The following is a 25,430-nucleotide window of genomic DNA, read 5'->3' on the forward strand; positions in this document are numbered from 1 at the left end:
ATTGTTTTCAGTATGTGGACTGGTTGTCTTACTAACATCATGTACAGTACACTATTGACAATTGTGACGTCATAATTGTCAACAGAGTACTGTACATTATGTTAGTAAGACCCTGTCAGGTCTCTGACTGATATGCTCCCACAAATATGCTAACATGTGGACACTTGTTGATGTGGCGTCTTTTACAATGAAGCTATACCGCAGTGCAATATGGAGCAGCTTACATAACAGTCCTAGGACAATAGTGCTTATGGACAGTAACATGTATAGGCTACTGATATGACCGGACACTGTCGGGTCTAATCATCACACTGAGAGAACACGAGCCTGAAGGCAATGTAAAGGCAATTTTAAATTCCAGATTATAAAATCTGACAAATGTGGAAGGCGAGGACCAACCGGCCACAGCACAAATTTCCTGAATTGTTACACCACTAGACCAGGCCCACGACGAGGCCATGCCTCTGGCAGAATGAGCCCTAGCTCCTATGGGGCAAACCTGGCCCCCGGAGGTGTATGCTAGAGAGATGGCGTCCACTATCCATCTGGACAGTCTCTGTTTTGTGATCTTGAGTGCGACCACCGAATCAAACAAAGAGCTGTTCTGTCTGTCTAAACGACGCAAAACGCTCCAAATAGACTTTTAGAGCTCTGACAGGGCAGAGCAAATTAGCCTCTGGGATTAGCCTCCCCGTCGTTCTCCGAGGGCGGAAGTGCTGATCCGTCGGAGGACCTGAGGGATCATAGAGACTGGCGGGAACGCATACAGAGGGTGTCTGGGCCAGGCATGAGCCAGCGCGTCCTTGTTCTTCGAAAAGAACGTTACGCAGTGAGTGTTGACTTCCGAAAACACTCCATATCAGAAGCACTGTCTGTGGGTTGAGAGACCACTCGCCTGGGGGAGTGTTGTATTATGGCGCCAAGTCTCCTGATTGGTTCGCGCGTCAGAGGCGCTTAGCCATAGGATGTGCAGTTGCCGCAGCACAGCCAATGGGCGAGCGAGACGCTGAAATCGCCTTATCTGCAGTAAGTGTTGACTTCCGAAAACACTCCATATCAGAAGCACTGTCTGTGGGTTGAGAGACCACTCGCCTGGGGGAGTGTTGTATTATGGCGCCAAGTCTCCTGATTGGTTCGCGCGTCAGAGGCGCTTAGCCATAGGATGTGCAGTTGCCGCAGCACAGCCAATGGGCGAGCGAGGTTGTGAATATGCAGGCCACAAGAAGTTTATTTTTATTTTTATGGATCACTTTTACACACGACATGCTATTTGGCAACAAATGATTCCATTCATTATGCTAAGCTAATCTAGCGGCGGCGCTGCCAAACTAAGACAATCCATGCACTGAGACAAAAATCCTTTTGCCCACCTATCTAAATGTAGGGGAGACGGCAAATAACCCCTATTTAAAAAAACGGTGGAGTGTTCCTTTAAGGGAATAGAACTATGAGCTTAAAATGAAATTTCTTTCACTTTATTTGTGAGAAATAATTTCTGCAGTAAAGACCCGATTTTCCCCCCCATTAAGGTTAACACACAAATTATTCAAAAAGAAGCCTAAATTACAGGTGGAATAGAAATCAAATTCTTAATAAATAAACATCTTATTTTATAGGGTTTCAGCTTTCCAACAGGAGTAGGCCCATCTCAAGGTTTAGGAAAGGATGCAGTAGGTACTGGGGAGGAGGGAATAGCTCCTCCTGTAGCAAATTATTTGGGGGTTACCCGAAATAAACTATGTGATGACAGAAGGGCTTCCCTCTTTCTGACACTATTTAAGGGGGCGTGACGTCTCGTGTGGGATAGAGCAGGAGCAGTGCTGGAAAACACCAGTAAACAAAAAGGCTGGGTAACAGGTATGTGTCTCAAATTTATTTAGGCCTACCTAGGCTATTCTTCATTTCGAAGGCTGCGTCCTCCGGATAACAGTCCGAACAGTAGCTAACCATTATAAAATTAACCGTTATTCCAGTGAAGCGTAACTTGTTGTCATTTATTAATGACTTTGGAATGGTGCATGGTGGTCAGTTTACTGAAATGAAGCAGCCTCAATGACGGATGCAACCGACATGCAACTTCCGGAGAACGCAGCCTAAATGAGACACGTACAGCTCATATACTACATATTAGTGTGTTTCAGTAACAACAAAAGAGATTAGATTACTGCACCGTTCGCGAACAGAAAAAGAGCTGACCTGAGGAGGTAACCGCATAGCGTAACAACAGCGCCATCCCCTGCCAGTAACGTTAAGCTCCTGCATTCTCAATGTGACAAATCCTGTAACTTATATGTTAAGAAAAGTGTTTCGTTGTAGGCTACTTGTAACTTAAGGATGTATTATCATAAAGGATTGTATTTCTAATCACGGGGTTTTGTTGCGACCGTCGTCTGGTTTTTAGAAATGGGAAACAAAGACGACAGTGGAGTAAAATGCTGCTAGAGGGAACTGTGTTTTTCGATTAATCACTAGCTTTAGAAACAGTGTAGGCCTATGTCTGTTCTCTCTTCTTATTAGGGCCCAAGCCTTGAAAAGGCGAAGGCCCTATTGTTTTCCTTCGGATTATTATTATTATTATTATTATTTTTCTTACGACTATTCGGGCACTTTTGGGTCTCTTAACGTGCTCAAAAACTCTTGAAACTTTGCACACGGGTCAGAACCCGCGGCCATTAGAGCCGGACTGAAGCTGGTACCCGGGCGTGGCAGGGGGGCTCGACAGCGCCCCCTGGAACGGGGTCCGAAAACTTGGTCCATAAATCAAACACGCTTGCATGTAATAATATGAAAATCGATATACTTATAGATCTCATCGGTTCATATATCCTTCGTGCTTTTACTTTTTACGCCAGCCCAACAGGAAGTCGGCTATTTAGGGTAGTTTAAAAACGCATGTTCTGGCATTTGAAATACTCCTCCTAGAAAATTCAACCAATCGCCACGAAACTCGGTGTGCATGAAGTCAAGACATGGAGGATGAAAAATTGCCAGGGGATTTTTGATATCTCGAACGGTTTGGCCGTGGCGAGGAAACAAATTTATGGCGAATATTGGAAACAGGAAGTGTGTTATAACATCCTCATACATTAATTGATCTGGATGAAACTTCAGCAGTGTGTTCGCTGTAAGAGGCCCATCACATGGATGTGACTATTGTGAGTCAAAGTTATAGCGCCACCAACTGGCAGCAGGAAGTGTGTCACTTTCAAAATGCTTTAAAATCACCCTCTTATTTTTACCCGATTTGCTTTAAACTTTATGTGTATAATGTAAACACACAGCAGATGTAGACCTGTGAAAGGATTATTGATATCTTAAATACTGTTGCCATGGCAACGCATCAAACTTTAATATTCTTTTTTAACGTTTTTGAGACTCTTAACATGCTTGAAATTGCATGAAACTCGACAGACACTTTAAATTTATTGCCTAGTACACTTGTGCAAAGTTTCAGAAACGGGCGTGGTAAGGGGCTCAGTAGCGCCACCTTTAGTCAAAAATGGGGTATTAGTTTTACCTACAGTAACAAAAATCGGTATTTATATTTTTCTCCCCGAGCCGGACAACTTTCTAATTTACAGTCATTAGCTCCGACCAACAGGAAGTCAGATATTTTGGTTTGAATGTGATTTGATGGGAATTTTGCCAGTCTCTCTCAGTGTCTGTGTGTGTGAGAGAGGAGGGGGGGCTTTATTTTAACCCTTTCTCTGCTGTGTGGGACTTCTCGGGCACTTTTGGGGCCCTTAACGTGCTCGAAAACTCTTGAAACTTTGCACACAGGTCAGAACCTGCGGCCATCAGGGCCGGGCTGAAGCTGGTACCCGGGCGTGGCAAGGGGGCTCAACAGCGCCCCCTTTAACGGGGTCCGAAAACTTGGTCCATATATCAAACTGAATATTGCATGAATTAGTATGAAACTCGGTACACATATAGATCTCATCGGGCCGAACAACTTTCGTGCTCTAAGTTTTACGCCAGCCCAACAGGAAGTCGGCTATTATGGGTTGTATGAAAACGCACGCCCCTGGAATTTTATATACTCCTCCAAGAAATTTAATTTGATCTTCACCAAACTCGGTCAGCATGAAGTCAAGACATTGAGGATGCTAAATTGCGGATGGATTTTTGATATCTCGAACGGTTTGGCCGTGGCGAGGAAACTAATTTATGGCGAGAAAAGAGAAACACGATGTGTTATAACGTCTTCATACATTAACTGATCTTGATGAAACTTCAGTAGTGTGTTTTTTGTAAGAGGGCGATCACATGGATGTAACTAATGTGAGTCAAAGTTATAGCGCCACCAACTGGCAGCAGGAAGTGTGTTACTTTCAAGATGCTTTTGACTAAAGTGGGGGGGTTATTTTTACCTACAGTCACAAAACTCGGTATGTATATTGTGCTTATCGAGCCGGACAACTTTCTCATTTACAGTCATTAGCTCCGACCAACAGGAAGTCAGATATTTTGGTTTGAATGTGGTTTTGTCTCTCTCCGACAGAGTTCCCCCTGCCATTGTGTGTGTGTGTGTGTGTGTGTGTCTGTCTGTCTGTCTGACACTCCCCCCCCCCCCCCCCCCCCGTGTGTGTCTGTGTGGGGAGGGGAGGGAGGGCACACACACAGACAGCCCCCTGTCTCTGTGTGTGTGGGGAGGGGGGCAGAAAGACTCTATTAAAAATAGGTATATTGTGCCATCTAGTGTTTTATACTATGTATACATGTGTTTTTTTCTTTTAAACAAGTATTTTAAAGTACAGTAATTTCAATGAATATATATACCACACTTCATATGAATTTTTGGTCTTGTGTACTTACAATGGCTGCTGATTTCATGTGTCCGTTACCGTTAAGTCCATGAGACTGTAGGGTGTCTAATTTTTTATTTTAGGTTTCAGAAGGGTGTTCACGCATACTTTGTGGTTGATATGTGCCCTCGATGCGCACTTTTGCAGAACCCACACTGATGCAAGCTCTAAAGCAGACTTCTTCTCGACAGTCAAAGCGGAGTTACGTCATTGCCCGTCGTGCACAGGAACCCTAAAGGCACCGGGGTGGCGGTTTTTATATATATATATATATATATATATATATATATATATATATATATATATATATATATATATAAATAAATATAGCTGCAAGCAGCGATGGAGGGCCCAAGCCGGTGCCACCGCCACCTTGGTGCCTTTAGTGCAACTAAAGGCACCGGGGTGGCGGTGCCACCGGCTTGGGCCCGTAATCGCTGCTTGCAGCTATATTTTTATTTAATTAGGGCCCAAGCCTTGAAAAGGCGAAGGCCCTATTGTTTTTCTTCGGATTATTATTAGGGCCCAAGCCTTGAAAAGGCGAAGGCCCTATTGTTTTTCTTGGGATTATTATTAGGGCCCAAGCCTTGAAAAGGCGAAGGCCCTATTGTTTTCCTTCGGATTATTCTTCTTTATTATTTATTATTTATTATTATTTATTATTATTATATTACTACCTTTTGGGCACTTTTGGGGGCCTTAACGTGCTCAAAAACTCTTGAAACTTTGCACAAATGTCAGAACCCGCGGCCATTAGAGCCGGACTGAAGCTGGGACCCGGGCGTGGCAGGGGGGCTCGACAGCGCCCCCTGGAACGCGGTCCGAAAACTTGGTCCATAAATCAAACACGCTTGCGTGTAATAATATGAAACTCGGTACACTTATAGATCTCATCGGTTCATATATCCTTCGTGCTCTGACTTTTTACCCCAGCCCAACAGGAAGTCGGCTATTTGGCGTAGTTTAAAAAACACATGCAATGGAATTTAAAATACTCCTCCTAGACGATTCAACCAATCACCACGAAACTCGGTGTGCATGAAGTCAAGACATGGAGGATGAAAAATTGCGAGGGGATTTTTGATATCTCGAACGGTTTGGCCGTGGCGAGGAAACGAATTTATGGCGAATATTGGAAACAGGAAGTGTGTTATAACATCCTCATACATTAATTGATCTTGATGAAACTTCAGCAGTGTGTTCGTTGTAAGAGGCCGATCACATGGATGTGACTATTGTGAGTCAAAGTTATAGCGCCACCAACTGGCAGCAGGAAGTGTGTCACTTTCAAAATGCTTTGAATTCACCCTCTTATTTTTACCCGATTTGCTTCAAACTTTATGTGTATAATGTAAACACACGGCAGATGTAGACCTGTGAAAGAATTATTGATATCTTAAATACTGTTGCCATGGCAACGCTTTAAACTGTTATATTCTTTTTGGGTGCATTTGAGGCTCTTAACATGCTTCAAATTGCATGAAACTCAACATGCATATCAGATTTATTAGGTACTAGGTATGTGTGAAGTTTCAGAAACGGGCGCGGTGGAGGGGCTCAGTAGCGCCACCTTTAGTCAAAAATGGGGTATTAGTTTTACCTACAGTAACAAAAATCGGTATCTATATTTATCTCCCCGAGCCGGACAACTTTCTAATTTACAGTCATTAGCTCCGACCAACAGGAAGTCAGATATTTTGGTTTGAATGTGATTTGATGGAAATTTTGCCAGTCTCTCTCAGTGTCTGTGTGTGTGAGAGAGGAGGGGGGCTTTATTTTAACCCTTTCTCTGCTGTGTGGGACTTCTCGGGCACTTTTGGGGCCCTTAACGTGCTCGAAAACTCTTGAAACTTTGCACACAGGTCAGAACCTGCAGCCATCAGGGCTGGGCTGAAGCTGGTACCCGGGCGTGGCAGGGGAGCTCAACAGCGCCCCCTTGAACGTGGTCCGAAAAACTTGGTCCATATATCAAACACGTTTGCATGTAATAATATGAAACCCGGTACACATATAGATTTAATCGGGCCGAACAACTTTCGTGCTCTAAGTTTTACGCCAGTCCAACAGGAAGTCGGCTATTATGGGCTGTATGAAAATGCATGCCCCTGGAATTTGATATACTCGTCCAAGAAAAATTATCCTATCGCCACCAAACTCGGTCAGCATGAAGTCAAGACATTGAGGACGGTAAATTGCGGACGGATTTTTGATATCTCGAACGGTTTGGCCGTGGCGAGGAAACGAAGTTATGGCGAGAAAAGAAAAACACAATGTGTTATAACGTCTTCATACATTTATTGATCTTGATGAAACTTTAGCAGTGTGTTTGTTGTAAGAGGGCGATCACATGGATGTGACTATTGTGAGTCAAAGTTATAGCGCCACCAACTGGCAGCAGGAAGTGTGTTACTTTCAAGATACTTTTGACTAAAGTGGGTGGGTTATTTTTACCTACAGTCACAAAACTCGGTATGTAAATTGTGCTTATCGATCCGGACAACTTTCTCATTTACAGTCATTAGCTCCGACCAACAGGAAGTCAGATATTTTGGTTTGAATGTGGTTTTGTCTCTCTCTGACAGAGTTCCCCCTGCCATTCTCTGTGTGTGTGTGTGTGTGTGTGTGTGTGTGTGTGTGTGGGGAGGGAGGGAGGGCACACACACAGAAAGCCCCCCCCCTTTTCTGTGTGTGTTTGGAGGGGAGCAGAAAGACTCACACTGATGCAATCTCTAAAGCAGACTTCTTCTCGACAGTCAAAGCGGGGTTACGTTATTGCCCGTCGTGCACAGGAACCCGAAAGGCAACGGGGTGGCGGCTTTTTATATATATATATATATATATATATATATATATATATATATATATATATATATATATATATATATATATATATATATATATAAATAAATATAGCTGCAAGCAGCGATGGAGGGCCCAAGCCGGTGGCAGCGCCAGCCCGGTGCCTTTAGTGTAACTAAAGGCACCAGGGTGGCGGTGCCACCGGCTTGGGCCCGTAATCGCTGCTTGCAGCTATATTTTATTCTTCTTCTTCTTCTTTATTATTATTATATTACTACCTTTTGGGCACTTATGGGGGCCTTAACGTGCTCAAAAACTCTTGAAACTTTGCACAAATGTCAGAACCTGCGGCCATCAGGGCCCGACTGAAGCTGGGACCCGGGCGTGGCAGGGGGGCTCGCCAGCGCCCCCTGGAATGGGATTCAAAAACATGTCCATATCTCAAACACGCTTGCATGTAATAATATGAAACTCGGTACACATATAGATCTCATCGGGCCGAACAACTTTCGTGCTCTAAGTTTTACGCCAGTCTAACAGGAAGTCGGTTATTATGGGCTGTATGGAAACGCATGTTCTGGCATTTGAAACACTTGTCCTAGAGAATTCATCGGATGACCACGAAACTCGGTGTGCATGAAGTCAAGACATGGAGGATGATAAATTGCGAGGGGATTTTTGATATCTCAAACGGTTTGGCCGTGGCGAGGAAACGAATTTATGGCGAATATTGGAAACAGGAAGTGTGTTATAACATCCTCATACATTAACTGATCTTGATGAAACTTCAGCAGTGTGTTTGTTATAAGAGGCCGATCACATGGATGTGACTATTGTGAGTCAAAGTTATAGCGCCACCAACTGGCAGCAGGAAGTGTGTCACTTTCAAAATGCTTTGAAATCACCCTCTTATTTTTACCCGATTTGCTTCAAACTTCATCTGTATAATGTAAACACACGGCAGATGTAGACCTGTGAAAGGATTATTGATATCTTAAATACTGTTGCCATGGCAACGCATCAAACTTTAATATTCTTTTTGGGTGCATTTGAGGCTCTTAACATGCTTCAAATTGCATGAAACTCAACATGCATATCAGATTTATTAGGTACTAGGCATGTGTGAAGTTTCAGAAACGGGCGCGGTGGAGGGGCTCAGTAGCGCCACCTTTAGTCAAAAATGGGGTATTAGTTTTACCTACAGTAACCAAACTCGGTACGTATATTCTTCTCTTCGATCCGGAAAACTTTCTAATTTACACTCATTAGCTCCGACCAACAGGAAGTCAGATATTTTGGTTTGAATGTGAGTTCTGGTATATTTTAGACTCCGAGTTTTTAGCGGTGGTTTATTTTATTCACACCAAACTTTTTCAACATGATGAAAATACATTAAAGATGCTAAATTGTGAACGGATATTAAATATCTCAAACGGTTTTGCTATGGTGAGGGATTAAAGTAATGTCCAAAAAAGGAAACACTAAAAGCCTCATATTTTCTAAAAAAATTATTATACACCATTTATTTCTATATAAAAGTATACAAATATCAGAACTAAACCCATTTTGTTCTTTTATTTCAATTTAAGAATTATGTATAAGTTAAAAAAACAGCCAGAATGCACTTTTTAGTCAAAAAATAAGTCATACATAGGGCAATACTGCCCTCTTGTGGTCAAAATCGGGTAGGCCCATTGTATATTGTATTTATATATAAATATATTAGTGACTGTTAGAATATTTTCCTACCGGTTAATCGATGTGCAATTAAAGCGGGGGCTTTTAAATCGCTAACTTAAAAGCCAAAGTAAGTACTGGACGTCCAGTATGAATGAACTAAAACACATTCACTCTGTTCTGCTCGTTCCTCGCCGTGAACGCGTTATTGCCCGTGCAGCCGTGAGCATTTAGTTTAATTTTAAACATAGCGCCATTTCGGGGGTGGGATTGCTTGAATTGCGTGTTCAATAGCCTATTATTCTTAATCTTTTCAGTCAGCTTTTCACCCATGATTAATGAAATTGGACTCCTTGTGCTGATGTTTGCTGCGACTCATTCAGCTCACGATTTATTAAGCGGACACGTTCAGGTTTTAATAGGCTAGTGCCCACTATATTTGAATATCTGTATATTGTAATATCTATACCTAGTCACACCCTACTCTTATTAAATGTATGCTTCATAGTTCATTTTTAATTTCTAAATTTGATCAATAAATTAAATTATTTAGAATAATAAGACACTATAGGACTGTTAGCCTACCCTGTGGCTGATCAAATTAAATATTTTACACTGAAAAATAACAATGCATTAAATAATGTTTTAAGATTGTTTGAAATATAAGTTAATTAACGATCGTTGCAAAGAATGAAAGGCTACTTTTAAACATAACACTAAACCTCCTATAGGTGTCGCCAGGCGACCGTCTTAATGAGCGAGTCATTGATTCATTCGTTCAAACGAGTCGTTCGAACGACTGAATCATTCATGAATGACACAGATCTTTATGGATTGATCATTGAATCTTTGAGTCAAGCGATTCTTTCAAAATGCGGAATCATTCACTAATGAAAAAACATTGAGATGCGCGATGGTTCTGCTGTGATCTTTGTTTAACTATTTTCGCTGCTGAAACAGAACAAAAACAGTCAACATTGTTGTGTGTGTGTGTGTGTGTGTGTGTGTGTGTGTGTGTGTGTGTGTGTGTGTGTGTGTGTGTGTGATTTTGGTGTACACAAATATAAGGAAACACTTAGCAGTTTGAATGATGTCCTGTATGAACAAAATGACGGAGTATGTTTTTTTTGTCTCCAAATGTCTCCATTTTTCGATCGATCCTCATACACACACACACACACACACACACACACACACACACACACACACACACACACACACACACACACACACACACACACACACACACACACACACACACTGCAATCTTGACATCGCAGCCACACACACAGACAGCCCCTCCTGTGTTTGTCTGTGTGGGGAGGGGGGCAGAAAGACTATTAAAAATAGGTATATTGTGCCATCTAGTGTTTTATACTATGTATAAATGTGTTTTTTCTTTTAAACAAGTGTTTTAAAGTACACTAATTTCAATTAATTCAATGCTGCATTTTTATGTATATTTAAACATTATCAAAGACTACTTTCTGTCAAAGTTAGGATGTTATTTTTTTAGTTTCAAAAGTTCTCTGTCTCTCTCTGTCGGTCATTCCCCTCCCCTATTCCTGTTTTTCATTGCACGCTTTTAAATGTAAAAAAATCTTTCTGTTTTGATATATTTAAACTTTTTAAAAAATCTAGCAAAAAATGCGCCTTTTTGCACAACCCATTTTTTATTTAAATTTTTTCACTGTTCTAATCAGGTCAGGCAAGTCAAATGATCTGTCTTGTCCCTTAAAAAAATTAATATATATATATACCACACTTCATATGAATTTTTGGTCTTGTGTACTTACAATGGCTGCTGATTTCATGTGTCCGTTAAGTCCATGAAACTGTAGGGTGTCTAATTTTTCATTTTAGGTTTCAGAACGGTGCTCACGCCCTCGATGCGCACTTTTGCAGAACCCACACTGATGCAAGCTCTAAAGCGGAGATACGTTATTGCCCGTTGTGCACAAGAACCCTAAAGGCACCGGGGTGGCGGTTTATATATATATATATATATATATATATATATATATATATATATATATATATATATATATATAAATAAATATAGCTGCAAGCAGCGATGGAGGGCCCAAGCCGGTGGCACCGCCACCCTGGTGCCTTTAGTGCAACTAAAGGCACCGGGGTGGCGGTGCCACCGGCTTGGGCCCGTAATCGCTGCTTGCAGCTATATTTTATTCTTCTTCTTCTTCTTTATTATTATTATATTACTACCTTTTGGGCACTTATGGGGGCCTTAACGTGCTCAAAAACTCTTGAAACTTTGCACAAATGTCAGAACCTGCGGCCATCAGGGCCCGACTGAAGCTGGGACCCGGGCGTGGCAGGGGGGCTCGCCAGCGCCCCCTGGAATGGGATTCAAAAACATGTCCATATCTCAAACACGCTTGCATGTAATAATATGAAACTCGGTACACATATAGATCTCATCGGGCCGAACAACTTTCGTGCTCTAAGTTTTACGCCAGTCTAACAGGAAGTCGGTTATTATGGGCTGTATGGAAACGCATGTTCTGGCATTTGAAACACTTGTCCTAGAGAATTCATCGGATGACCACGAAACTCGGTGTGCATGAAGTCAAGACATGGAGGATGATAAATTGCGAGGGGATTTTTGATATCTCAAACGGTTTGGCCGTGGCGAGGAAACGAATTTATGGCGAATATTGGAAACAGGAAGTGTGTTATAACATCCTCATACATTAACTGATCTTGATGAAACTTCAGCAGTGTGTTTGTTATAAGAGGCCGATCACATGGATGTGACTATTGTGAGTCAAAGTTATAGCGCCACCAACTGGCAGCAGGAAGTGTGTCACTTTCAAAATGCTTTGAAATCACCCTCTTATTTTTACCCGATTTGCTTCAAACTTCATCTGTATAATGTAAACACACGGCAGATGTAGACCTGTGAAAGGATTATTGATATCTTAAATACTGTTGCCATGGCAACGCATCAAACTTTAATATTCTTTTTGGGTGCATTTGAGGCTCTTAACATGCTTCAAATTGCATGAAACTCAACATGCATATCAGATTTATTAGGTACTAGGCATGTGTGAAGTTTCAGAAACGGGCGCGGTGGAGGGGCTCAGTAGCGCCACCTTTAGTCAAAAATGGGGTATTAGTTTTACCTACAGTAACCAAACTCGGTACGTATATTCTTCTCTTCGATCCGGAAAACTTTCTAATTTACACTCATTAGCTCCGACCAACAGGAAGTCAGATATTTTGGTTTGAATGTGAGTTCTGGTATATTTTAGACTCCGAGTTTTTAGCGGTGGTTTATTTTATTCACACCAAACTTTTTCAACATGATGAAAATACATTAAAGATGCTAAATTGTGAACGGATATTAAATATCTCAAACGGTTTTGCTATGGTGAGGGATTAAAGTAATGTCCAAAAAAGGAAACACTAAAAGCCTCATATTTTCTAAAAAAATTATTATACACCATTTATTTCTATATAAAAGTATACAAATATCAGAACTAAACCCATTTTGTTCTTTTATTTCAATTTAAGAATTATGTATAAGTTAAAAAAACAGCCAGAATGCACTTTTTAGTCAAAAAATAAGTCATACATAGGGCAATACTGCCCTCTTGTGGTCAAAATCGGGTAGGCCCATTGTATATTGTATTTATATATAAATATATTAGTGACTGTTAGAATATTTTCCTACCGGTTAATCGATGTGCAATTAAAGCGGGGGCTTTTAAATCGCTAACTTAAAAGCCAAAGTAAGTACTGGACGTCCAGTATGAATGAACTAAAACACATTCACTCTGTTCTGCTCGTTCCTCGCCGTGAACGCGCTATTGCCCGTGCAGCCGTGAGCATTTAGTTTAATTTTAAACATAGCGCCATTTCGGGGGTGGGATTGCTTGAATTGCGTGTTCAATAGCCTATTATTCTTAATCTTTTCAGTCAGCTTTTCACCCATGATTAATGAAATTGGACTCCTTGTGCTGATGTTTGCTGCGACTCATTCAGCTCACGATTTATTAAGCGGACACGTTCAGGTTTTAATAGGCTAGTGCCCACTATATTTGAATATCTGTATATTGTAATATCTATACCTAGTCACACCCTACTCTTATTAAATGTATGCTTCATAGTTCATTTTTAATTTCTAAATTTGATCAATAAATTAAATTATTTAGAATAATAAGACACTATAGGACTGTTAGCCTACCCTGTGGCTGATCAAATTAAATATTTTACACTGAAAAATAACAATGCATTAAATAATGTTTTAAGATTGTTTGAAATATAAGTTAATTAACGATCGTTGCAAAGAATGAAAGGCTACTTTTAAACATAACACTAAACCTCCTATAGGTGTCGCCAGGCGACCGTCTTAATGAGCGAGTCATTGATTCATTCGTTCAAACGAGTCGTTCGAACGACTGAATCATTCATGAATGACACAGATCTTTATGGATTGATCATTGAATCTTTGAGTCAAGCGATTCTTTCAAAATGCGGAATCATTCACTAATGAAAAAACATTGAGATGCGCGATGGTTCTGCTGTGATCTTTGTTTAACTATTTTCGCTGCTGAAACAGAACAAAAACAGTCAACATTGTTGTGTGTGTGTGTGTGTGTGTGTGTGTGTGTGTGTGTGTGTGTGTGTGTGTGTGTGTGTGTGTGTGTGTGTGTGTGTGTGTGTGATTTTGGTGTACACAAATATAAGGAAACACTTAGCAGTTTGAATGATGTCCTGTATGAACAAAATGACGGAGTATGTTTTTATGTCTCCATTTTTCGATCGATCCTCATACACACACACACACACACACACACACACACACACACACACACACACACACACACACACACACACACACACACACACACACACACACACACACACACACACACACTGCAATCTTGACATCGCAGCCACACACACAGACAGCCCCTCCTGTGTTTGTCTGTGTGGGGAGGGGGGCAGAAAGACTATTAAAAATAGGTATATTGTGCCATCTAGTGTTTTATACTATGTATAAATGTGTTTTTTCTTTTAAACAAGTGTTTTAAAGTACACTAATTTCAATTAATTCAATGCTGCATTTTTATGTATATTTAAACATTATCAAAGACTACTTTCTGTCAAAGTTAGGATGTTATTTTTTTAGTTTCAAAAGTTCTCTGTCTCTCTCTGTCGGTCATTCCCCTCCCCTATTCCTGTTTTTCATTGCACGCTTTTAAATGTAAAAAAATCTTTCTGTTTTGATATATTTAAACTTTTTAAAAAATCTAGCAAAAAATGCGCCTTTTTGCACAACCCATTTTTTATTTACATTTTTTCACTGTTCTAATCAGGTCAGGCAAGTCAAATGATCTGTCTTGTCCCTTAAAAAAATTAATATATATATATACCACACTTCATATGAATTTTTGGTCTTGTGTACTTACAATGGCTGCTGATTTCATGTGTCCGTTAAGTCCATGAAACTGTAGGGTGTCTAATTTTTCATTTTAGGTTTCAGAACGGTGCTCACGCCCTCGATGCGCACTTTTGCAGAACCCACACTGATGCAAGCTCTAAAGCGGAGATACGTTATTGCCCGTTGTGCACAAGAACCCTAAAGGCACCGGGGTGGCGGTTTATATATATATATATATATATATATATATATATATATATATATATATATAAATAAATATAGCTGCAAGCAGCGATGGAGGGCCCAAGCCGGTGGCACCGCCACCCTGGTGCCTTTAGTGCAACTAAAGGCACCGGGGTGGCGGTGCCACCGGCTTGGGCCCGTAATCGCTGCTTGCAGCTATATTTATTTATATATATATATATATATATATATATATATATATATATATTTTATTATTATTATTATTATTATTATTTTACTACCTTTTGGGCACTTTTGGGGGCCTTAACGTGCTCAAAAACTCTTGAAACTTTGCACAAATGTCAGAACCTGCGGCCATCAGGGCCCGACTGAAGCTGGGACCCGGGCGTGGCAGGGGGGCTCGCCAGCGCCCCCTGGAATGGGATTCAAAAACATGTCCATATCTCAAACACGCTTGCATGTAATAATATGAAACTCGGTACACATATAGATCTCATCGGGCCGAACAACTTTCGTGCTCTAAGTTTTACGCCAGTCCAACAGGAAGTCGGTTATTATGGGCTGGATGGAAACGCATGTTCTGGCATTTGAAACACTTGTCCTAGAGAATTCATCGGATGACCACGAAACTCGGTGTGCATGAAGTCCAGACATGGAGGATGCTAAATTGCGAGGGGATTTTTGATATCTCGAACGGTTTGGCCGTGGCGAGGAAACGAATTTATGGCGAATATTGGAAACAGGAAGTGTGTTATAACATCCTCATACATTAACTGATCTTGATGAAACTTCAGCAGTGTGTTTGTTGTAAGAGGCCGATCACATGGATGTGACTATTGTGAGTCAAAGTTATAGCGCCACCAACTGGCAGCAGGAAGTGTGTCACTTTCAAAATGCTTTGAAATCACCCTCTTATTTTTACCCGATTTGCTTCAAACTTCATCTGTATAATGTAAACACACGGCAGATGTAGACCTGTGAAAGGATTATTGATATCTTAAATACTGTTGCCATGGCAACGCATCAAACTTTAATATTCTTTTTGGGTGCATTTGAGGCTCTTAACATGCTTCAAATTGCATGAAACTCAACATGCATATCAGATTTATTAGGTACTAGGCATGTGTGAAGTTTCAGAAACGGGCGCGGTGGAGGGGCTCAGTAGCGCCACCTTTAGTCAAAAATGGGGTATTAGTTTTACCTACAGTAACAAAAATCGGTATTTATATTTATCTCCCCGAGCCGGACAACTTTCTAATTTACAGTCATTAGCTCCGACCAACAGGAAGTCAGATATTTTGGTTTGAATGTGATTTGATGGGAATTTTGCCAGTCTCTCTCAGTGTCTGTGTGTGTGAGAGAGGAGGGGGGCTTTATTTTAACCCTTTCTCTGCTGTGTGGGACTTCTCGGGCACTTTTGGGGCCCTTAACGTGCTCGAAAACTCTTGAAACTTTGCACACAGGTCAGAACCTGCGGCCATTAGAGCCGGACTGAAGCTGGTACCCGGGCGTGGCAGGGGAGCTCAACAGCGCCCCCTTGAACGTGGTCCGAAAAACTTGGTCCATATATCAAACACGTTTGCATGTAATAATATGAAACTCGGTACACATTTAGATATCATCGGGCCGAACAACTTTCGTGCTCTAAGTTTTACGCCAGTCCAACAGGAAGTCGGCTATTATGGGTTGTATGAAAACGCATGCCCCTGGAATTTGATATACTCCTCCAAGAAAAATTATCCTATCGCCACCAAACTCAGTCAGCATGAAGTAAAGACATTGAGGACGCTAAATTGCGGACGGATTTTTGATATCTCGAACGGTTTGGCCGTGGCGAGGAAACAAAGTTATGGCGAGAAAAGAAAAACACAATGTGTTATAACGTCTTCATACATTTATTGATCTTGATGAAACTTCAGCAGTGTGTTTGTTGTAAGAGGGCGATCACATGGATGTGGCTATTGTGAGTCAAAGTTATAGCGCCACCAACTGGCAGCAGGAAGTGTGTTACTTTCAAGATACTTTTGACTAAAGTGGGGGGGTTATTTTTACCTACAGTCACAAAACTCGGTCTGTATATTGTGCTTATCGATCCGGACATCTTTCTCATTTACAGTCATTAGCTCCGACCAACAGGAAGTCAGATATTTTGGTTTGAATGTGGTTTTGTCTCTCTCTGACAGAGTTCCCCCTGCCATTCTCTCTCTGTGTGTGTGTTAGTCCAGTGAGATACTGGAGGAGGAGGGGGAGGGGGGGGGAGGAGGAGGGAGGGCACACACACAGACAGCCCCCCCCCCCTTTTCTGTGTGTGTTTGTAGGGGAGCAGAAAGACTCACACTGATACAAGCTCTAAAGCAGACTTCTTCTCGACAGTCAAAGCGGGGTTACGTTATTGCCCGTCGTGCACAGGAACCCGAAAGGCAACAGGGTGGCGGCTTTATATATATATATATATATATATATATATATATATATATATATATATATAAATAAATATAGCTGCAAGCAGCGATGGAGGGCCCAAGCCGGTGGCAGCGCCAGCCCGGTGCCTTTAGTGTAACTAAAGGCACCAGGGTGGCGGTGCCACCGGCTTGGGCCCGTAATCGCTGCTTGCAGCTATATTTAATATATATTTTCTTTATCGTTCACCAACAGACCAATAGGTTTTCATTGCCATGACCATCAATTTTGACAGGATTTCTGATTAGTGCAAAACTACTCTGAATCACCTGGGGAATGTTCTGGAACTCCATGGATCGATACTTTATTATTTCTGAACATTCTGTTGTGTTATAGCAGAGAATGTCTAATAAGGGGAGAAGGTTCACTCTCGCTACACTTCCGGCTTCTGACTGGTTGCAGTTCCACTCTGATTCCACATGAGGGCGCTCACAGGACGAGTGCAGAATGAATGGAGGTCTATGGAGCAATACCCCTCAAAATCCACTTTTCTCAAGATATAATTTTTTGTCTAGTAATTTGAATGTTGTATTCGAAAGGAGATGCAAAGAAATTGCACATTGCTGGGTGTTAGATTTTTTAGAGTCACTTATTTGCTTTAAAAAGTCTTTCAAAATGTCAATGACGTCATACACATCGTACGACCAGAGATACTGCTTTACGGCAATCCTTCAGTCACTGTGGTGCTTTCGCGCTCTGCACTTTATTTTCTCTCGAGGCATCGCCAGCACAGCTGACACAGGTAAATACACGTGCTAGAAGAGTTTCTGCTAGAATACATTCTGTTCCCGCTTCGGATGCCATGATGCCATCAAGCGGTATCTCTGGTCGTAACCAGTCCTTCACTGACCAATCAGCGTTCATTAGCAGAATGCTAGCGTGTTATGGGCAACAACAACTCAACCTGTAAGAAATCGAAAGGACATAAGTACTCGTTCATTCAATTTTCGACCTATAACCCATGTTGAACTTGCCAAACCTACAATCAAATCTGAGATTTCTCAACGGCAATCGGCTGAAAGGGACAAATTTAGCCGTCTAGCCCCATAGACTCCCATTCATTTTGCACTCGGGGGTGATCGCCCCCAGTGGAACTCTGGTGGAACTACAACCAAAATTCGGTACAATAGGACTTAATAGGGAGTGAACAGGCTCTCCGTAGACGGGCTCTGGTTATAGGCTGAATTCTGCATCTCTGAACGCTTCAGCGACCGTGCGATGTGATTGGCTGCTGCGCTGGTTCCATCAGGTTCTGGACTGTTCTCTCAGGAAGTCTTAAAGCGCGTTACCGCACAGCAGCACAGCACACACACAGACAGTTCTGCTGCAGAGAGATCACGCGCATTTTGAGCTACGACACAGCAAGTGATTGACAGAGTCCGCGTTTTATCTGGTGAGAATTATCACGATTATTATTACGCATTAAAAGTAAAAGAGTTTGGGATTATAATTATGTATAAACTAATTTACAGCTGCTAATGCTAGTCAAGATATTCCAAAATGGACCACCAATTTGAATCGCTCATATTACTTTGATAGTTTTGTGCACCCGATTTGCATAACAGTTAGCCTATTAACCATCGATAGCGTGGAATGGAATGTTCTAGAGCTGTAATAATTCATGACATTTGAACGTCCTCGCAGTGTTGAGTACGTGCGCGCGTTCTGGATGATTCCAGCTTACGTTAGATGATTCCAGAAAACACTCCCATTTCTTCACAATCACGAATGTTGCATAATAGTGTGGCGCAAACGAGGAAACTGAACCTTGACTTACCCTCAGGTGTAGTCAGTTATCCTAATAAGGGATAGGATAGGTCACTCAAAACGGAAAATGTAATTTTCTCAAAATGAGATGATAGTAAATGGTTCTGAGGCTGTTATGTCTGACAAATGTAGTGTAACGTTACAATATATATAAAAAAAAGCCAGAAAAAGGTTCGGAACGAAATTAGTCAATAATAATAATGTGCTTTAAACATCGTAAAGTAAAAATATCATCAGTAATGAAACATAATGAATGATCAAGCTGTTGTGAAGTGCTTTCCTCAGCTCTGTTTGAGTTTGACGTCGCATCCTTTAACACAGTGACAGCTGATCTGCTCTGTTCATGCAGGCCACAGGATCTTATGTCTTGTGAGTCAGAAAAGCTTTTGAGTGAACAGTCACAACGTTAAATATATTTGAGCTATGAATAGGATATAAACAAAACATATTTCCCTTATTTGGAAGGCTTGGGTTAAATGCCTAAACTTTGTTTCATAATGAATATTAACCATTGCCATAATCAATGTCTGTTTGCTGCCAGCAGAAACCATGTCAAAAGGACCAGCAGTTGGCATTGACCTAGGGACCACCTACTCCTGTGTGGGGGTCTTTCAGCATGGCAAAGTTGAAATCATTGCCAATGACCAGGGCAACAGGACCACACCAAGTTATGTAGCATTCACAGACTCCGAGAGGCTGATTGGAGATGCTGCCAAAAATCAAGTAGCAATGAACCCCACCAATACAGTCTTTGGTAAGTGATTTTATGGATGCTATATATTTGAGATTTTTTTTATTGACCTGTATTGACTGATTTTGGATACTAAATTGTGCATGCTTTTTCCTGTAATTTTACAGTTAGATTTAACTTAAAAAAAATAATAATACTAATAATAATTAAAACACTATTAAAGGTTGTGTAGGTAAGAATTGTCTAAAGAACTTTTTTTCAAATTGGCTTAAACTGTCTTTATATACCAATACATAATTAAAATGTAAGTACTTTGAAAAAGAGAGTATAAAAATTGAGTGACTATAGTGTATTTAATCTTCCAAAAACACTGCTCATTAATTTCATTCGGGACTAAACAAGTGATTGGCTTGCACGACTGTCACTCTCCGTCGCCATGACTACCGCCGCTATTATTGGCTCTGCCCACGTGCGCGCAGTTGCGCACCCGTTTTTAGGTGGGAGTGAATGGAATTAATGAGCTGTGTTTATTGAAGATTAAATACACTATAGTCACTCAGTTTTTTATACTCTCTATTTCAGAGTACTTGCATTTTAATTATGTATTGGTATATAAAGACAGTTTAAACAAATTTGAATAAAAGTTTTTTTAGACAATTCTGACCTACCCTACCTTTAAGCAATTGTAGACAAATCTCAAAATGAGTATCAATTTGTCATATTGTACATTATAATGGTGTGATGCCTAAATTTAGCATTTGATATACGGTAGTTTCTTTTTTAATTTATTTAATTTAGGCAAAATTGTATCCATTTTTGCCATTCATCTTTTTTTGGCCATAACATATTTGTCAGCTTATTTATCAGAAAATAACCATCGGCTTATTTATCAGAAAATAACCATCAGTTTAATTGTATCACCATTATGGTATCTGACATTACTGTTTTTTTCATGTTTTCAAAGTTATATAAAGACACAATGTAGTTGCTGAGATTGTTGCCATATTTGTTTTTCTAGATGCAAAAAGGCTTATTGGACGGAGGTTTGATGACACTGTTGTACAGTCAGACATGAAGCATTGGCCATTCACTGTTATAAATGACAACACGCGCCCCAAAGTTCAAGTTGAATACAAAGGGGAGACCAAGGCCTTTTACCCAGAGGAGATTTCTTCCATGGTGCTAACAAAGATGAAGGAAATTGCAGAGGCATACCTTGGGAAAGTAGGTTTCTGTCAAATACCTTGCTCTCGTACTCGGCATACTGAAAAAAAAGTTTTCCAAGAGTCCATAATTTTATACAAACACCTGTATTTGCATTAATGGTGTTGAAAATGTTGCAGTAGTAGATCTGAAGAGGTTGACATTCAACCTGTCAAATTGACACATGGCAATATATTAGAGAATGAAGGCCTGTTTGAGCAACACATCTTAAACATTTGTGGAGAAAAGGGCCTTCTGATTTAGTGAATGACTTCAGTAAGAATAATCAAAACCTTGCACAATGTTACATTTCACAAAAGGGATGAATCTGTTTTTGCAGACCATCACGAATGCTGTTGTTACGGTACCTGCTTACTTCAATGACTCTCAGCGCCAGGCCACAAAGGATGCTGGGACTATCTCTGGTCTCAATGTTCTACGAATTATCAATGAACCGACTGCTGCTGCCATTGCCTATGGCCTGGACAAGAAAGTAAGATTGTTACTTTAACAATATAGCAATATAAAAGTGTGCATGATATTATGCTTATTTACAAGTTCACAATTTGATTTTCTTCAAGAATACATTTACATGATTTAAAGTAATAATAATAAAAAACTCTAGTCACCATCTGCCTGAAATCATCCGTTTTAGTCTCCTGTTTCTTTGTCTCTTTTCCTGTCTCTTCTGAAACACCCAGTCTACTCTGATTGGTCAGCTGACCCAATCTGCTGTGATTGGGCAACTGCTGGTCAGAAATGTAACGCACCTTACCATAATTGGGATTCAACTCCCGAGGCTTCATGAGCAGCTGTACATAATATTAGATGATTATTATTTAATATAAATTGGTATTGCTGTACTGTTTTGAGCCCGAGTTCGATGGCGGCCAGGGCCGGCACCACTTGGGGAGTGAAGGACTCAGCCGGACTATCCTGCCCCCTCATTTAAGATGAAAGTGAAAATAGATATTAATAATGAAATAGAATTGACTATTTAAAAAAAAATCACAATTTCCAAGTGGATGGGGTTTCTAGCATTAATATTAGGCTACTATAGCAAACATCTAATTAAGGACAGTCTGTTTCACAAAAGCACATTTGATTTGACACAAGAATCTTCCCACACCACAAATAATGCAGCTCTGCTGGGTAGGCTAAAGATATGAAATATTTGTTCATGTTTAGAAGGCTAGATAATTGGTTGCATTTAGTTGATTATTTCATTGTATTGTTATTGTTTGTCAGCAGTTGCTGTTCAGGTTGTCTTATTTTGTTCCACTGACCTGCGTTTGTGTGAACCGGCCCTAATAGTTGTAGTAGCGGACAGATTTTTTTTTTTTACCGTCCGACAAATACATGAATGGGCCACTTATATTTTTCTAGCTGGGATACTTTGTGTTATTTCATTACCCCCTGTCATTACTTCAGACCCCTTCTTAATGCTCTGCTGGCTCCGGCTCTGATGTGAGCATCTCCTCGACGTGGCGAAATCACTTTCCCAACTGAGGAGATGTTTGATGCAAGTGGGAGAGATATTCCCATTTGTCTTAGACTTTGTTTTTTGTAACCGTACAAATCATTTACATGCACAAATAGCTATTTTACACTAAAGGAAAGGTCAGATCAAAAAAGCAAATTAGGTGCCTTTAAAGGCAGTGATTTTTGAATAAAACTGATTTATTTTTCATATACCAGGTTGGTTCTGAGAGAAATGTCTTGATCTTCGATCTTGGTGGTGGCACTTTTGATGTGTCCATTCTTACCATTGAGGATGGCATCTTTGAGGTCAAGTCTACAGCCGGAGACACTCACCTTGGGGGAGAAGACTTCGACAATCGCATGGTCAACCATTTCATCTCTGAGTTCAAGCGCAAATACAAAAAAGACATCAGCGACAACAAAAGGGCTGTACGTCGGCTGCGCACAGCATGCGAGAGGGCGAAACGCACTTTGTCCTCCAGCACTCAGGCCAGTATTGAGATCGACTCTCTTTATGAGGGAATCGACTTCTACACTTCCATCACCAGGGCTCGTTTTGAAGAGCTCAATGCCGATCTCTTCCGTGGCACATTGGATCCGGTAGAGAAATCCCTTCGTGATGCTAAAATGGACAAGTCACAGGTTCATGAGATTGTCCTTGTCGGGGGGTCCACTCGTATCCCAAAGATCCAAAAGCTCCTGCAGGATTTCTTCAATGGGAAGGAACTGAACAAGAGCATCAATCCGGATGAAGCTGTTGCATATGGAGCAGGTAATCAAAATGGACTACTTTCTGAATGTCCTATTCTTTCGTGAATGTCTTTTGAATTATAGACATAATTCCTCTTTTACAGCTGTCCAGGCAGCCATTTTGTCTGGAGACAAGTCTGAGAATGTCCAAGACCTGTTGCTCCTGGACGTTACCCCTCTGTCCTTGGGAATTGAGACTGCTGGTGGCGTTATGACCATCCTGATCAAACGTAACACTACCATCCCAACCAAACAAACACAGACGTTCACCACCTACTCAGACAATCAGCCTGGTGTCCTCATTCAGGTGAGCAACACCTGATGTCCATTGTTTTTTTTTGTTTTTTATTAAACTATTTGTCCATAGTTTCTTGCAAAGTTTCATGTTTAATTGAATTCTTCTAGGTGTACGAGGGTGAGAGAGCCATGACTAAGGACAATAACTTGCTTGGAAAGTTCGAGCTGACAGGCATCCCTCCTGCTCCTCGTGGCGTCCCCCAGATTGAAGTAACCTTTGACATTGATGCCAATGGCATCATGAATGTCTCCGCTGTAGACAAGAGCACCGGCAAGGAGAACAAGATCACCATCACAAATGACAAAGGTAACTCTTGACTTCTTGAGTGTCTCTTAATGTGCAGTCACATTAGTGGAATTGCAGCAAAAGCAAAAGGTCTGTTGTAAGGCTGCTCCCTCATATTCGACTAATCGTTAGTTGATTAGAAGAGGCTTAATTGACCAAAAATGTTATTAGTCGGTTAGTTGCACAAAAAACGTTGTGCCTATGCCATGCAGTCCGTTAGGGACAGGTCGTTAGAAAATCCAAACGTTCGCCTATCATTCATCAACCTCAAAAATGGCTTATCATTGGAAACGTAAGTAGCAACTTTACGATTACTAGTTAAGGGCAGCCCTTATCTATTTTCAGTTGTGTAGAGATGTATGAAGCACTGCTCACATAGAATTCACTCACACATCTACCAGCTTTCTAATGGTTAAGGCTTGTAAATTAGCTAAATCTGCGATGGGAACTTTTTCGCCCTCACGCAAAACTCTTTTATTGGAATTACTGGATTTCTCCCGTGAAATTACATAGAGCAACGGTACATGTGACTGTACTTTTACTACTATTAATTATTTGAAACCTAATCAGTGGTCCTAATCAAACTCTTCTAGGACGTCTAAGCAAGGAGGACATTGAGCGCATGGTGCAGGAAGCTGAGAAGTACAAGTCTGAGGATGATGTTCAAAGAGAAAAGGTTTCTGCTAAGAATGGCCTAGAGTCCTACGCCTTCAACATGAAATCCACCGTTGAAGATGAGAAACTCCAAGGCAAGATTAGTGAAGAGGACAAGCAGAAGATCCTCGACAAGTGCAATGAGGTCATAAGCTGGCTGGACAAAAACCAGGTATGGTCCTCAACTTTTGTCTCTGAGGTCTTTATGCATCTGTAGGACTTACTCACTTATCTTGTCATTTCTGTATAGACCGCTGAGAAGGAGGAGTTTGAGCATCAGCAGAAGGAGCTAGAGAAGGTGTGCAACCCTATCATCACAAAGCTGTACCAGAGCGCTGGTGGGATGCCTGGTGGGATGCCAGAGGGCATGCCTGGAGGCTTCCCAGGCGCTGGAGGTGCCCCTGGTGGAGGTGGATCCTCTGGGCCGACCATTGAGGAAGTTGATTAAATCATTCTGATAAATTATTTCACTGTGTGGAGCACCTTACTGTGTTGTTTCAGAGCACTTTAATAAGTCATTTTATTCTGTTTTGCATGTTTCTGTGATGTAAACATCTCAAAGCTTTAATTTGGTCCAGTTGTGTGTTGATGTGTAATTCGTGAGCATTTATTACCAGTTTTCTTTGTAGCTGTTGATGTAAAACATCTCAGCTTTAATTTGGACCAGCTGTGAGTTTTTGTGTAACTCCTGCACATTTAGAACCAGTTTTATTTGTAGCTGTTTTGCGCAGCATGTTTTTGTTCATGTGTTAAACTTGTTAAAAATGCTGCTGCAAATACATCACATCCTGTTGTGTCTAACACTTCTGACAATAAAGGATTTGCTGTTCACAAAGTCAATGCAGTGTGTTCTCAGTTCTTCCTTAAAGACTTTACACAAAGTATGAAATATTCAACTCTTAACTGAAAAAATATACTAGCGTTTAAAAGTTTGGGGTCAGTAAG

General features: G+C 40.9%; 1 protein-coding gene across 4 annotated transcripts; it reads left to right on the top strand.

The window, feature by feature from the left end:
* The first annotated feature begins 1,764 nt into the window (after positions 1–1,764).
* On the top strand, positions 1,765–25,325 carry hspa8b (heat shock protein family A (Hsp70) member 8b). Of its 4 annotated transcripts, none has more exons than XM_079611407.1 (10): positions 1,765–1,850; positions 18,535–18,748; positions 19,667–19,876; positions 20,832–21,037; positions 21,357–21,509; positions 22,715–23,270; positions 23,353–23,555; positions 23,654–23,852; positions 24,425–24,657; positions 24,736–25,325. In XM_079611407.1, exons 3-10 carry the CDS (start codon positions 19,672–19,674, stop codon positions 24,931–24,933), a joined length of 1,953 nt encoding a protein of 650 aa, XP_079467533.1. In that variant the 5' UTR covers positions 1,765–1,850; positions 18,535–18,748; positions 19,667–19,671; the 3' UTR covers positions 24,934–25,325. The 4 variants fall into 4 exon arrangements, with proteins under 4 accessions (XP_079467533.1, XP_079467535.1, XP_079467534.1 ...); XM_079611409.1 differs by having other exon boundaries at positions 1,808–1,850; positions 19,664–19,876; XM_079611408.1 differs by lacking the exon at positions 1,765–1,850 and adding an exon at positions 1,879–2,204 and having other exon boundaries at positions 19,664–19,876.
* Positions 25,326–25,430: the final 105 nt, after the last annotated feature.

This window comes from Phoxinus phoxinus (assembly GCF_949152265.1).
Source record: "Phoxinus phoxinus genome assembly, chromosome: 4".
NCBI lineage: Eukaryota > Metazoa > Chordata > Actinopteri > Cypriniformes > Leuciscidae > Phoxinus > Phoxinus phoxinus.

Coding starts and splice junctions, on each gene's coding strand:
- hspa8b (XM_079611407.1), top strand. CDS start 19,672: ATGTCAAAAGGACCAGCAGTTGGCATTGACCTAGGGACCACCTACTCC. Junction 23,271..23,352: donor AGCTGTTGCATATGGAGCAG/GTAATCAAAATG, acceptor CCTCTTTTACAG/CTGTCCAGGCAGCCATTTTG. Junction 23,853..24,424: donor CACCATCACAAATGACAAAG/GTAACTCTTGAC, acceptor AAACTCTTCTAG/GACGTCTAAGCAAGGAGGAC.